Raw genomic sequence first — 16,434 nt, forward strand, 5'->3', positions numbered from 1 at the left:
AGTCATTTGTTAGATAGTTTTATTTCTGCCGTCGGGTTCGGATGTGTTTCCTCTCACTCCGGTAGATCTCGGTTCTGTACTATCTGACCTTCTCTCTTCTTTTCTGTAAACGTTGGTATAGTTCTTGATAGCGTTTTCTAAACTTATATTTGATCCGATTGAAATCGTCGGGGTCGATTAAACAGCCTTGCCCTTCTTAGGCCTGCTTTGACCTGTGGCTGTCGAGCAATGTCAGGCTGATGGAATGGACTCCATTTTGCTTTTGCCCTCGGTGTCACACCAACTTCCCATACACCAATCAGCATTCGGTGTGCAATCTCTCTTTCTCCGGATCACAGAGAAGAAAAATGTGAAGTGTGTCGATCTTTTCACTCAAAGAAGACTCTTAGGGATCAAAGAGCACATCGGTTGAAGATGGTGTCCAAGTCGTCAGAACAAATGCCTGACATCTTCAGCGAAAAACACACGCAAGAAGAGATGGCTTATCAAACTGCAATTTCCATCGCAGACTCCAATTCAGGTCAAGATTCCGATGGCGACAGCCAATCCATTCCAGCAGCACAGTACATGAGTACATCAGCCCCTTCCCATCCACAAAAGACAACAAAAAAACTTTAGCACCAATCTTGGGTCCCCCCCCCACCCCCCCCCCCCCTCCCATTGCTTGCCGGCCATGGTCGGACCCGTAAAATGCATTCGGATGACCAACCCTCGGGTTCAGCACCAAAACATAAGACCAAAGTGCATTCGGTGCCAACTAAACAGCATGCCATACCTGTTTCAGGATTGAGCCAAAAATAAGAGTCTTCCACCTCGGAGCCGAAAAAACTGCCAACAATTTCGGAGCCAGCATTTTCTGCCCAACTAAAACATTTGGTTTCCAAACTTTCGGAGCTGAAACCTGTGGGGGAAAATATGCTCCAACTACTGAGGAATCTTCTGAAATAAGACCCATATTGGAAGTAATGGACTCTAAACAGCGAAAAATCCATATACATAAGGACACAGGAAGAATTATTGCTTCTCCTCCTCCCTCAACCAAGAGAAAATTAACTTTCCATGAGACTGTAGAAGCTGGGCCTCCACCACCTTAACCTACACAATTTTCTCCACAATGCCCTATCTCAAAAAATGGGGATTATTTAGATGATACTAATCAGAATATCGATCCATGGGACTTATATGATTCAGATCCCATTCTGTCTAATGATCTGATTTATACCCTGCAAGACCATCTCCACCTGAAGATACCACTGCTTACAATCAGGGCAGCTGCATATCACAAGGTGCAATTACATTCAGATCTTATTGAGGATGACTTCTTATTTGACATACTAACATCCACTCATAAGGCATATCATTGTTTTTCTATGTTCCCAGGCATGCTTAAATATGCAGAGGACATTTTCAAAGAACCAGTGAAAGTCTAGAATTATAACACCAAGGGTAGATTAAAAAGTATAAACCTGCACCCTCTGATCTACTTTTTATTAGAACCCAATTGCCACCTGACTCTATAGTTGTCAGTGCAGTGAGGAAAAGGGCAAATAGTCAATCCACAGGGAATGCTCCTCCCCCAGACAAGGAAAGCTGTAAATTTGAGACAGCTGGTAAAAGAGTAGCAACTCAAGCTGCTAATCATTGGAGGACTGCAAACTCTCAGGCAATGTTAGCAAGATATAACAGAACTCATTGGGATGAGATGAAAGATTTGTTGAAATACCTTCCACCAGAAATGGGTGCAACAGATAGTATCAGAGGGGCAGGCTAGCTCTAATAATCAAATTAGATCTGCAATAGATGCAGCAGATACAGCAGCAAGGGGTATCAATACTAGTGTAATGATTAGAAGGCATGGATGGTTAAGAACGTCAGGGTTTAAACCAGAAATACAATAGGCAGTGTTAAATATGCCTTTTGATAAGCAACACCTATTTGGCCCAGAAGTCGATACCACCATAGAAAAGCTCAAAAAAGACTTTGGTACAGCTAAAGCTATGGATGCCCTTTACACCACCCCTACTCGGGGAACTTTTCACAAGCCCCAGTTTAGGGGTGGCTTGAAACCATCAACCACCTAGCCATCCACATCCCAACACAAACAAGGGCCATATTTTTACTACAGAGGATCCTTCAAAGGCTCGTACAGAGGAATTAATTATAGATGGAAAGGTAAATCAACCATCCCGAGACACTTCTCCACCTCAACCAGTGACATTTTACACATCCCAACAGAGTATACATCTCCTGTGGGAGGAAGACTGGGCATTTTTTTTTTTTTACCAACAATGGCACAACATTACTACATATCAATGGGTCCCATCTATTATCCAACATGGTTATTGCCTAGAATTTATCTCTACTCCACTCCTCTAATTCCCCTGCTGCAGAAACAAGACTACATGACAGCATTAGATTTAAAAGATGCTTATTTCCACATTCCCATACATCCAGCATATCACAAATTTCTAAGATTAGTGATGGCAAGCACTACCATTTTAAAGTACTACCCTTTGGAGTAACAACAATACCGAGGGTGTTCACCAAATGCCTTGCAGTGGTCGCAGCATATCTAAGAAGACAACATATACACGTCTTTCTTTATCTGGACGACTGGCTCATAAAAGCCAGCACAATTTGAACCTGTCAACAACACACATAGTACACAGTGGACATCCTCTACTACCTAGGATTCACAGTCAATTACCAAAAATCTCATCTGCAGCCAGCACAAATACAACCATATGTGGGTATGAACACTCAATCAGCATTAGCATACCCAAACCCACTGAGAATTCTAGCTTTCCACACTATCATATCTCAACTACAATACAACCACACTTACACAGTGAGGTTGATCATTAAATTCTTGAGAATGTTGGCATCATGCATAGCAATAGTACCCAATGCACGTCTAAACATGTGACCACTACAGCAGTGTCTCTCGCAACAATGGTCTCAAGCACAGGGTCAACTTCAGGATCTAGTGTTATTGGACCGTCAAACTTACCACTCTCTGCAATGGTGGAATTACACCAACTTATTAAAAGTGCAGCCATTTCAGAACACCGTGCCACAGACCATAATCGCAACCGATGCACCAATGATAGGTTGGGGAGCACATCTCAACAACCTCACCATACAAGGGGTTTGGAACTCAGTTCAACAAACTTATCACATAAAACATTCAGAATTGCTAGCAGTGTTCTTAGCACTCAAACATTTTCAGCCACAGATCACACACAAAACAGTGTTAATAAGGACAGACAACATGACCACAATGTATTATCTGCAAAAACGTGGGATACACTCATCTGAATTGTCCCTTCTAGCACAGACAGTTTGGAAATGGGCAATTCACAATCTCATTCAACTACTATCAGAGTAAATTCCAGGGATACACAACCAACTAGCGGACCTCTTAAGCAGGGCGCAGCAACAAATACACAAATGGGAGATTCACCCACAAGTGATTCAACAATACTTGCAAATGTGGGGAACCCCAGACATAGACCTCTTCGCCACAAGCGAAAATGCAAAATGCCAAAACTTCACATCCAGGTACCCACACCCTTGATCCAAGGGCAATGCTCTATGGATCAGTTGGTCAGGGATATTTGCTTATGCTTTTCCTCCCTCTCCCACTAATTCCATTTTTGGTCGGCAAGACCCGTCACACTTCCCTCACTCTTCTATTCATAGCTCCCATGTGGGCGCGTCAACACTGGTACACAACACTATTGGATCTATCTGTAGTACCACAACACAAACTCCCAAACAGACCAGACCTATTGACTCAGAACAAAGGTCAAATCAGACATCCAATCCCAAAATGCTCAACCTGGTGATTTGGCTCCTGAGGTCATAGAATTTGGTTATCTGCAGCTTCCATCTGAATTAATTGATATTCTAAAGGAAGCTCGTATGCCTACAACTAGACAGTGTTAAACAGTAATCCACTTAAAGCATCAGCACAGGATACTGTCTGGAATTTGCTTCATTTACAAAAAGCAAATTTTGCATATTCCTCTATTAAAATCCATTTAACAGCAATAGCTGCTTATGTCCAAAACAGACAGCACACTTCTCTGTTTAGGTTTCCTATTATTAAAGCTTTCATGGAAGGCCTTAAAATAATTATTCCACCTAGAGCTCCAACAGCTCCAGCCTGGAATATTAACATCGTACTTATTAGATTTATGGACCCACCATTTGAAGCCATGCATTCTTGTCCTCTCCAGTTTGTCATGAAAGGTTGCTTTCTTAGTAGCAATTACTTCCTGTTAGTGAAATTCAAGCAATCACTTTAGAAGAACCTTTTTTTTTTTTTTCAAATTCACAAAATTAAAATAGTCCTTAGGACAAACCCAAAATTCCTCTGCAATGGTGGAATGACACCATTCATACTAATGTAGTTTCACCATTTTATATCAATCAGTTTTCTTTCCACAGACACATTCAGTTGTTGCAAGAGCTCTTCACACCCTCGGTGTTAAAAGGGCTCTCATGTATTATATAAATAGAACAAAAGATTTCAGAAAGTCTAAACAACTTTGTGGCTTTTCAACAACCTCATAAGGGTAATCTTATTTCAAAATAAGGATAAGCTAGATGGATAGTAAAATGTATTCAAACTTGCTATCTTAAGGCTAAAAGACAGTTATTAGTAACTCCTAAAGCACATTCTACTAGAAAGAAAGGAGCTTCAATGACATTCTTAGGAAATATACCAATGACAGATATATGTAAAGCAGCCACATGATCCACACCACACGTATTTACTAAACACTACTGTGTGGTTGTCTTACCTCACCAACAAGCACATGTTTGAAATAGTGTTTTAAGCACTGCTTGTCAAACTACTCCAACTCCTACAGGCTAGCCACCGCTTATTTTGGGAGGGGACTGCTTTACAGTCTATGCAAAGCATGTGTATCTGCAGCTACACATGCCACCAAATGGAAGATGTTACTTACCCAGTAGACATCTGTTTGTGGCATGTAATGCATGTGACCATATTGAGCCATTCTATGCCTTTATTTAATTAACTTTTTCTTCACCTATTTTACTTCAGATAATTTTGTTTGCACTTCAGTGCTTGAGGCCTTCTTTTAAAATTGCTTCTTGATATTCTTGCAATAAACTTTGTGCATAGGGTTTAATGGAAAAGGTGGCACCTTGGAGGTACTTGTGTCGCAGCAACTGATGAGTGAAGTAGTCCATTTTCTATTTCTAGACAATCTTGAAAACCTCTGTGGTGAACACCAGCTCTTTAAAGACACTGGAATGGAGCATTACAGACCAATTTTAGCATTATACTTTCTGATTTCATTTGTGGAGTTTTTAAAGGCGCGTTTTTGTTTTTCTTTCAGCGGAGGACACGGGAAAAGCTTATGAATGTGCTTTCATTGTGTGGTCCAGAATCTGGAATTCCCAAAAATCCATCAGTAAGTTCTCCAAACAAACAAGGTTTATTTTTCTATACTAAAGTGTTTTCAATGAAGATTGCAAGTGGAGTTGTAATTGCTTACACCTTCACTTTTTTGAACATTGATCAGTTATTTGTTGTTTATTACCTCCTTCACTCTTAGGTGGTTTTCTCTTCTAATGAGGACCTTGAAGTTGGAGACCAGCAGACTAGCCTCATTTCTACCACAGAGGAAATAATTCAAGAAGAAGAATCAGCTGTGGAAGATACTGGCAGTGAACAACAGTTTGGGGTTTTTAAGGACTTTGACTTTTTAGATGTGGAACTGGAAGATGCAGAGGTGAGATCAATTAGTTTTAATTTACATTATTATTCTCAGGTTGTTTTTATGGTAAATGGACATCACATTAGGGTCTTATGCACCGGTCAGTTTGGCAAACCACATAGCTATGTGGCATTTTCATAAACTAACTTTTCAGTGTTACTTTCAGGTCATAATGGCAGTTAGTTTCTTTCAGGTCATAATGACAGTGTCTTTCTGAAAAAAACGAATATCTTTTTGTAACATTTACTTCAATCAGTAACTCAAAGATGCAAAGCAGGGCCTTTACATTTCCTTAACATAAGTTAATTATATGCTCTTGTTTTTGCATTTTAGCTGTATGGCAGGAGCTGTGTTTTCTGGTATACAGGAGCATGTTTTCTGGTACAAAATAAACTAAACATTCATGTATACATATGGCTGTCCCATTATTTAAGTTGTATATGTATTTTTATTTAATTAAAGTATGTTAACAGACACAATTTCATAGTACTTTGCAGTGAACATTGTGCGCAACACGTACCAAAATATGTAGATACAACGTAGCTTATATATTAAACAGCAGTGTAATTTAAGTTGCTTAGCTATTTAGAATACACTAACACAGGCCATTCCCCACAACACTTAAATTGTGTATGCCATTGTTTGTTTTGATGTCGATAAACACAGGCCAAGTCCCAGAGCTTTGATGGATATGGCCTGGTAATTGCCAAGATGAGCTGTCGCTGACCGATATTGTATTCTCAAACACTGGTCTCTAGAAATTATTATTTTGCATTTAAAGGCGCTAAAGAAAACACTTGAATTGAAGATTTATAACTACAGACTAGATCTGTGGTTCCATGTGATAGTCTTTTTCCTGCAAGGTTAGCAGTCCTTATACCTTTAACCAGCTTGGTGGTGAAATTATTTTAGCTAGTCCCAAACGTGAACGTCTGATATAGAAGGTTGAATGGGAAGTAAGAGTATCTCCCACCATAAAACATCCTCACCTTAAAATGAGCAGAGAAGTAATAGAACTGTATTTGAGAGTATGTTGTGTTTTGAAGATATTATAACTGTGCATGTACGTAACAAAAATATTCAACTGTCCTAGTTATGGATGAATGTTCACTTTATTAGAAATACCATAAAGTGAGCTAAAATTGAAGGAAAAGTAAAGCTGGGAGTTCAGAGTTTCTTCTTGCGTCATATGGATTATCAAGTTGAATCCTGACACCAACATGTGTGCCTTGTTGTGTCATGATTTATACACCCACCTTAAATCTAATGGATTTTATATGTGGTGGCATATGGTTAGTATTCACACCGGAATGTAACATCCTGCAGCAAGAGTTCTTCCAGCATAAACTTTGAAAGATGACGTTGAATGTGCATGTGCATATGCTTGTTCTGGTGGGTAATTTATACCACAACGTTGACACCCACAGAGTAATTCCAGGTGCCAGACGGGATCCTACAGTCTTCCATAGGTGGTGCCTTTGGACTCCTCGACATATTTGTGCTGTCCCGGTATTGATATGCATAGCCACATGAAAGGTTTTAAACCCTTTTTTCTTTTACTGCAGAAAGCAGATGCTGGTCATGCCACCCACATGACTTTTTTGTTCGTGGTACATAGGTTCTCCATCCAACTCGATGTGTGATAAACTGTGATGCACCCTAAAGACGATCAGAGAGCGGGAAGCGAAAAACATAGAGGTAATTTTCGAAATAATGATCCCTCTCCAAGTCTGAGGGCTGTTCCTGCTCCAGATCTTGGGGCTGCTCCTACAGTAGAATCCAGAGTCATTCAGTCTTTGGTTAAGTCCAGTTTGTGCTATAGGAGCCAGAAGGCCAAACAGGATTCTCCCACTCTAGCCACTCCAAAACAGGCGTCAATCCTTGCAGGTGTAACTCCAAAGGTCTGATGCCACAGGTATCTTCTCAGGCCGAGGCTGGTCCTGGCACGCCCAGATTTTGCTAGGCCATTATCCCCACAGCAGATACATGCTTTCAAGAAAGCAATGTTGGAGATCTTTACGGTGATATCAGCTCCTTCAAGCTGTATGGCAGCAAGGAGACCACCAGTTGCACTTCCTCTTGTGGGTCCGTCACCAGGCCCGACAGACCCCACTGGGCCGTCCTTAGCTCCTTTCCAGTACTGGCCCATAGTTCTGTCAGTGTGTACACTGATTCCAGCGCTTCACCAGCCCTGACTCCACAGGTGCCCAACTGGATCTGAGCCCCGCATGATCTGCGATCGGAACTAACATCGGCCCACTGTAGACTTATGATGCTATTAAATCACCAAGGTTCAGCTGCCAATGCTACATAATTTTCCCTCTCCTCCCTGTATGCCACTAATACAGGATACAGATATAGCAGACTGAAGGACCAGTTTGGCACAGACTGACAGCGTTCAGGATCTTCTGGACACACCACAAGAGGATGAACAGGGAGACATCTTTCTCCCAGCTCACAACACTGGTGATGGATTCCGCCGCCTTTGTGCTGATTGTCTGAAGGGCAGGTACAGTTACATTCTGCTTCCTAGCCTTGCTCGCACTAGCCCGCTCATTTATTCAGCAGAAAATTCATAGGATACTTCTAGGGTCAGGCCTATTGACCGCAGGAGACCTTACAACCAGTTCAACAGCTAGCCTATTCATTTTGCAGCTTCAGAGGACTTGGTGGTGCTTGAAGTCATGGACACCAAGAGGAGCACAATCTTCTACCCCCCCACCATAATGGCTTACAAGCTGCTTTGATGTTTCCATTGGTAAACCATGCACTGGATTTGATTTTTCGTACATGGCCGGAAACCCATCACTTCAGATTGGTGGGTGTTGCAGATAGTTCAATGGGTATTTGAGCTACAATTCCTTTCTCACCCCTCATCTCCCAAACTCCACCCCCGAACTCCAGACACACACACTCGATCCCACACGTTCCTCCTCAAGCGTTGGCAAATAACACGTCTATCCTTTTACCAGATTTGGCAAAGAGGAAGGGCTTTTACTCCTGCTATTTTGTGGTGCCCAAGAACAGTGATGGGCTCAGACTGATTTTTAAATCTTCAGCCCCTGAAACCTTTTTGCAGAAGGACAATTTCAAAATGCTCACGCTGGCCCAGGTCTATTCAGTGCTGAACCCAAAGCTTTGCCTGGTATCCTTGGACTTGCAGGACGCATACCTTCATATGCCTGTACTACAGTCTGATGAATACTTCCTGAAGGCAGGTTCCCCACAGTCAGTCGGAGGCCACCTCTGAACAATGGTCACCCTTATTTAATCCATGGGATTTTCCATCAATGAAATAAAGTGATGTTTGAAGTCAATGCAATGGATTCTCTTCATAGGCGTCATTCTACACACATTGGCATTCAAAGCCTTCCCAGACTGCAACACGCTCAGAACATTTAGGATATGATCCTAATTTTTTGGGCTGACTCCTAGATCTCAGTGAGGTTGGCTCTGAGACGTGTTGGGCTGCTGGCCTTCTGCATCCTCCAGGTCCTTGTGCTTACTGTTCAAAATACGGAAGGGATCAGGAGGAATTATGGTCCAGTGTATATCCTCCAAATGGAAACATCAAAAATTAGTAATACACTGTTCCAACCATGTAAAACAGAAAGTAGTGACCGGGGTCCTAAATTCTAGGAGCAAGAGGCCTCACACACCCATAGGGTGTCATGCTTCATCATAGGCACTGCTCCTCGTCAGACCGGCGCTGCAATGTCTGACGGGCACCACCCCGTGTGGGGGGGCTCTTTGCCGGAGATCTTTTTATGTGGTGGTGCCGTGACCCCAAAGGTAATTGAAGTGTCAACGGAGATCAAAAAAGAATGTGATTTAAAATTGACTACCAAAACCGCCACTGAGACAATGGATTTTATTAGACCAGATGGACGGTCAGGGCCAAGGTTAAAAATATATAGTCAGAAGAGTGAATAGAGAAATTAAGATCAATCACTCTTATAGTGAAAATATTTATCAAAAGGAGGGGTCTGGGAATTTTCCAAAGTCCTGATGAAGCATCACTGGATCTGTTTGGACCACCAGGATGCGAAACATGTTGACCCATGAGAGGGTAGACTTTGGAAAATTCCCAGACCCCTCCTTTTGATACATTTTTTCACTATAAGAGTGATTGATCTTAATTTCTCTATTCACTCTTCTGACTATATATTTTTAACCTTGGCCCTGACCGTCCATCTGGTCTAATAAAATCCATTGTCTCAGTGGCGGTTTTGGTAGTCAATTTTAAATCACATTCTTTTTTGATCTCCGTTGACACTTCAATTACCTTTGGGGTCACGGCACCACCACATAAAAAGATCTCCGGCAAAGAGCCCCCCCACACGGGGTGGTGCCCGTCAGACATTACAGCGCCGGTCTGACGAGGAGCAGTGCCTATGATGAAGCATGACACCCTATGGGTGTGTGAGGCCTCTTGCTCCTAGAATTTAGGACCCCGGTCACTACTTTCTGTTTTACATGGTTGGAACAGTGTATTACTAATTTTTGATATTTCCTTGTGCTTACTGCACATGTGGACTTTGCTGGGGAACCTCCTTTTCCAGTGGGCTCAACCTAAAGCCTTTCTGTCAGACAACGTATGCATCTTGTCTTGCGACACTCTTCCCCAACCCTAGTTTGCATTAGTAACGGATGTATCATGTCTGGGATGTGGTTGACATCAGGGGTCTGTGGTCTCAAGTGGATCGGCAGCTACATGTCAGTCTCCTGGAACTTTGTGTCGTCCATCTAGCTCTGAAAGTGTTTCTCCCATCCATCAGAGGGAGTCCAGTACAGGTCCTTATGTGATACTGCAGCAACAAGTAAAATAGCATGGGGCCTTGAACCTTATGCTTGAGACACTGGACCAGAGAGGGATCCAGCTTTGGATACAGCTGGACCAATAAGGTATCTTCCTTGTGGCCAATCATCTGTCGGGGTTGCTAAACACAGGGCAGATGAGCACTGGAAACGTCACCTGGCAGACCACAAATAGCAGATTCATTCTGGGATGGCCTAGGACATGTTTGAGTAGGACGTGACTTGGCTGGATCTTTTCACCACGCCAAGAACACAGTGTCAAAAGTATTGCATGGTGGAGTTCCTGCTAAAAGGCTCCCTAAAAGATGAATTCCACCTATTGGAGAGTACAAGCCTTCTGTACATGTTTCCACCATTATCTCACCTGCCTGGAGTTCTGAGGAAGTCAGGATGAACAGGACGCAAGTAATCTCAATAGCCTCAGACTGGACTAGGTGTGGTATCTTAATCGCAGAGCATAAGCATTTGCCATTCATTCATGTCCAAGCAGCCCTCCCGTCTCAGCAGCACAGAGGGTCCTGCTTCTGAATCTCAACAAACATTTCCATGCGTGGAATTTGAGCAATGGCAACTATATACTTTCAACTTGCCTGCTGAAGAAGTGGATGTGATTCTTGTGCCAAGGCTCCAGTTAACTAAAAAAATCTATTTGTGGCATTGGGAGAAAATTGGGGCCTAGTATAGGGGACTATTGTCTTAACCCCTCAGAGGGAAAGCTGTTGAATGATCTGTTTGGGTTGTCTGTGGGTCACTAAGGTTTTATGGTGGGCAGACCCAAAAAGAATGTCAGTCATTTCATCCTTTTTATGGTTGACTGACCAGCCCTTTTTATTTGTTTCCTGTTGTGAGAAGACTCCTAAAAAAAAACTTGAATACATGTTTCTTCCAAGCCTTTCATTATGCCTCGGTTGGCGCTTAATTGTCTTATTGTAGTCCCTTTGCACACCATCTAGTGTGAGAGGCTTGTGCTGTCAGTTATTTTCCTTCTGCGCCGGTTAAGCGCAGTTTTGGAAAGAGCTATGCTGCTTAGACGGTTTGTCAATGCTTTTTTGACTGTTTGAAGTCATGTCTTCGAGAAAGGCAGGATTCAAGCCGTGTGGTGCATGTCATCGCACCATGTCGGTGACGGATCCGCACCGAGTTTGTCTTTGGTGCCTGGAGAAGTACTACGATTCCACCTCGTGCTCCGACTGTCGGGCCATGGCGCCGAAGGCCTTAAGGGAGAGATCCCTTAAGCTTCTTGCGGCCCAACATTCGTCTTCGGTCGGCGCGACTCCGCGGAGGTCACAGTCCCACAGTAGGAGGAGGTCGCGCCACCGCTCCCAGAGCCCCAAGTCCTCTTCCTCGCATTCGAGGTCATCCGAAGGTAAGAGGCAAAAGAAGAAGAAGAAGTACAAGCAGACTTTGTCTTCGCCACGCCCGTCGGGTGACGAGGCGTCTAGGGAACATTGAAGTTCCGGGCGCGGTTCTGCGGAGCCGTCGCCAGGGTCGACTCCGCGTCTTCCTCCCTTTACGGGGACCAGATCGACCCCGCTCAAATAAAAGAATTTTACGAGGCCATGTCTCGTTTTTGAGCGGGCTGCACCCTCGGGTGGGTCTTCAGGCCCCACGGGGTCAGCAGGGGCCCCTTAGGATTCGATGCCGGCGGCTTCGGTGCCGTTGGGGACCCAAGGATCCGATACCGGATCCGGACTGGCGCCGGTCCCTCACAGTCGGCCTCCTTTGTCGCCGGGTCCGACGTCGACGATTGCGCCACCGGTGGCAGCCCCATCCTTATTCCGGATGATTCGGAGCCAGAGCGACGTCGTACGACGTCAACTCAGACTTCGACTGAGCCAGTTAAGCCCAGATCATTGTCTGAGCATTATTTAGACCAGCCAGACGCAGGAGAGGAATGGGAGGGGTTTGAGGACCCTTTAGAATCTGGATTGCAACAGGACTGGTATGAGGATCTAGGGGAGGCCAGTGGACTGGACACGTCTCCAGATACTGGTATGCTCTCTCCTTCTAATGTGGCTACGGAGGAGGGTGCTTCTTTCGCTATGGTGGTGCATAGCGCAGCTGAGGTCTTGGACCTAGATTTGCCTACGGTGCCAGTCAGGACGAATATCCTGGCAGAAGTGCTTCAGCAGGGGGTGTCAACATCGGAGCCGTTGTTGCGCTTCAATGAGGCTCTTTCAGACGTCCTTCTGGGTACGTGGTCCAAACCCAGCACAGGGGCTCCCGTGAATAGGACGGTCGGCCGCCGCCATAGACCTGCTCCCAGTGACCCTAGTTTCCTGACACAACACCCCACTCCTGAGAGCTTGGTTGTCCAAGCCTCTACTTCCGGTGGTGCCTTCCCTTCCGCTCCCCCGGATAGGGAATCCAAGAGGCTGGATCAACTTGGGAAGAAGATGTTTTCTTCCACCAGCCTGGCATTGAGGTCCATAAACACCTCTTGCCTATTGGGCTGTTATTCCCATACTTTATGGGATACGGTGGCACAGATGCTGCCCCAGGTCCCGGAGGGTGTACGGGACACTCTCACCCAGGCTGTCAAGGATGGGAGAGATGCAGCCAAGTTTACGATACGGTGTGGTTTGGACACGACCGACTCGCTGGGCAGAGCGATTTCATCGTCAGTGGCCCTTTCTCGCCACGCCTGGCTTCGTTCTACTGGTTTTTCAGGGGATGTCCAGTCCAGCTTGATGAACATGCCCTTTGATGGCTCTCACCTTTTTGGCAAAAAGGCAAACTCCGCGCTTGAGAGGTTCAAGGATTCTCGATCCACGGCCAGATCCTTGGGCCATTCAGCGCCAGCACGACAGCAGTCTGTCTTTCGCCCCTTTCGAGGCTTCGGAGGGGGTGTGGTACCACGCCAGCCACAGTTCAGCCACCGTCCTCAGGCTTCACAACATCTTGGAAGAGGACGTGGTCGTGGTACCATCAGACCCAGGGGGTCTGGCCAGAGGTATTCCGCCACACAGCCCCCCTCCACTGCGCCCAAGCCCTCCTAGTGTGGTTCTGCGGGATCATGTCCGTCCAGTTGGAGGGAGGATTCGTTTTCAGCTCCCTCACTGGCTTTCCATCACCACGGACAAGTGGGTCCTGCAGATCATACGGAAGGGCTACTCCCTTCCCTTCCAGTCTTTCCCTCCTTCTATCCCTCCGACAAAGGAATGGCTGATGGAGGACCATCTAGCTTTGCTCTGCGAGGAAGTTACAGCTCTCTTGGCCAAGGGAGCCATAGAAAGAGTCCCGATATCAGAAGTAGGCAGTGGTTGTTATTCCCGCTACTTTCTGATTCCCAAAAAGAACAAAGGACTTCGCCCTATCTTGGATTTAAGGGACGTCAATCTCTTCCTCAAGAAGGAGAAATTCAAGATGCTCACTCTTGCTCATGTTTTGTCTGCCCTAGACCAAGGAGACTGGATGGTAGCATTGGATTTGCAGGATGCATATTTCCATATTCCTATCCTGCCAGCCCACAGGCGTTACCTGCGGTTCAAGGTGGGCCACGAGCACTTTCAGTTTACCGTGCTTCCTTTCGGTCTCACCAGTGCCCCTCGGGTGTTCACAAAGGTAATGGCGGTGGTGGCAACTCATTTGCGCAGGTCAGGGATTTCAGTCTTCCCCTACCTAGACGATTGGCTGTTGAAGGCTCCTACGCCCCAGGCTCTCGTCACCCACCTCCAGACGACGGCGGACCTCTTGCATTCGCTGGGGTTCACTATAAATGTGCCGAAGTCACACCTGACTCCCTCTCAGAAGCTCACTTTCATCGGAGCTGTTCTGGACACAGTGCAGTATCGGGCTTATCCTCCCGATCAGCGGGTTCAGGATATTCAGGTTATGATTCTGATGTTTCGGCCTCTATCCTGGATCTCGGTGAGACAGACTCTGAGGCTGCTGAGACTCATGGCTTCCTGCATCCTGTTGGTCAAGCATGCCAGGTGGCGCGTGAGGGCTCTGCAATGGGACCTGAAGTTCCAATGGGCACAGCATCAGGGAAATCTTACTGACATGGTTCAGATCTCGGAGGGGACTGCAAAAGATCTGCAGTGGTGGTTAGTGAACTGCGAGTGGGTCAAAGGCAGGCCCCTCTCCCTTCCCCAACCAGATATAACGGTAGTGACAGATGCGTCACTTCTGGGATGGGGAGGCCTTCTGGGGGAGGTGGAGATCAGAGGTCACTGGTCTCCGGCGCAATCCGGGCTCCACATCAACTTGCTGGAGCTTCAGGCGATCCGGCTAGCATTAAAAGCATTTCTTCCTGTTGTGAAAGGGAAGGCGGTGCAGGTGTTCACGGACAACACTACTGCAATGTGGTACTGCAACAAGCAGGGCGGTGTGGGCGCGTGGACCCTTTGTCAAGAGGCTTTATGTCTCTTCAACACCTGGCAGGTTCTCTGAACGCCAGAGCAGACTAACTCAGCCGAAAATGCTTCGAGGATCACGAATGGTGTCTCCATCCGGAGGTGGCGCAAGGACTCTTTCAGCAGTGGGGAGAGCCTTGGTTAGATCTGTTCGCCTCCGCAGACAACGCGCAATGTCAGCAGTTTTGCGTGTTGGAGTTTCCAAGGGGGCTATCGCTAGGCGACGCTTCTCGTTACGAGTGGAGTTCAGGCCTCCTGTACGCCTTTCCGCCTATATCACTTCTGCCCAGAGTTCTCAAGAAAATCAAGAACGACCGGGCCCAAGTAATCCTAGTGGCTCCGGATTGGGCACGGAGAGTTTAGTATCCAGAGCTTCTCAAAATGAGCATTGGTCCTCCAATCAGGCTGCCTCTTCGGGAGGATCTTCTATTGCAGCAGCAGGGGGAAGGTTCTCCACCCAAACCTGTCAACTCAGGCTTTGTCATCAAACCTCACAATCTTTCCTGAAAAAGTGGTTCTCAGAACTCGTGCCTCTTTCCTCCCCAAGGTGGTGACCCCTTTCCATCTGGGTCAAAATATCACCCTGCCCACCTTCTTTGCACCACCGCATCCCTCTAAGGAAGAGGAGCGTCTCCATCGACTGGACCCAAAAAGAGCGTTATCGTTCTACCTTGACCGCACTAAAGAGTTCCGGGTGGACGACCAACTCTTTGTGGGGTACGTTGGTGCAAAGAAGGGTCAGGCAGTGCAGAAACGATCCATTTCGTGCTGGGTCATTCTCTGTATAAAGATATGCTACGCTTTCGCGAAGAAGCAGCCTCCCGAGGGCTTGAGAGCTCATTCTACTAGGGGGAAAGCTGCTACCACTGCATTAGCACGTGGCGTACCGGTGGTGGACATCTGTCAGGCTGCAATGTGGGCTTCTTTGCACACGTTTGCAAAACACTACTGCCTGGATAGCCAGGTGAGAAGAGAGGGGCATTTTGCCCGGTCTATTTTGCAAGACTTTCTTATGTAAAAATCTCCTTCAGACCCACCGCAATGGGTTATAGCTTGGGTATCTATTCTAAGGTAAGGAAGCTGCAGCTAGAAGTTTCTATCAGATGAACAAGTTACTTACCTTCGGTTACGAGGTATCTGGTAGAGACTCTATCTAGCTGAAGATTCCTTACCTTCGAATTCCCTGGCCGTCAGCTTCGAATCCTGAGTTTTTTTCTGAGCAGTACCCTGCGCGCGCGCCGTCGGGTGGCGTCGTTTGGGAGGTAGTATGCTGAGGTATAATAGCTATTCTTCAGATGGATAACCTTTCTAACCACAGATTTGTCACCACCTTTCTTTCTCCCCATTCTGTAGATTTAACTTTGGTATCTTTTAGATAGTTTTGACACCCTGTCATCTTCAATTTGCAATGAATGATCTGCCTCTGAGGGTACAGGAGAATAGAAGACAAAAACTGACACCTTTGCCCAAGGAGGCACCTGTATGTAGTTCTGGGTTGCCACTTT

The 16,434-nt window shown here is 45.7% G+C and overlaps 1 protein-coding gene across 12 annotated transcripts in view; it reads left to right on the plus strand.

Moving 5' to 3' along the window:
* Positions 1-16,434, plus strand: part of FRYL (FRY like transcription coactivator) — a 1,894,812-nt gene that overhangs the window by 1,612,203 nt on the left and 266,175 nt on the right. For all 12 annotated transcript variants that reach the window (XM_069201557.1, XM_069201569.1, XM_069201550.1 and 9 more), the window contains 2 exons: positions 5,373-5,447; positions 5,592-5,768. In XM_069201557.1, coding sequence (XP_069057658.1) covers positions 5,373-5,447; positions 5,592-5,768 — 252 coding nt within the window. The remainder of the gene's footprint in view (positions 1-5,372; positions 5,448-5,591; positions 5,769-16,434) is intronic.

Source organism: Pleurodeles waltl, chromosome 1_2, assembly GCF_031143425.1.
Source record: "Pleurodeles waltl isolate 20211129_DDA chromosome 1_2, aPleWal1.hap1.20221129, whole genome shotgun sequence".
NCBI classification, from domain to species: Eukaryota; Metazoa; Chordata; class Amphibia; order Caudata; family Salamandridae; genus Pleurodeles; species Pleurodeles waltl.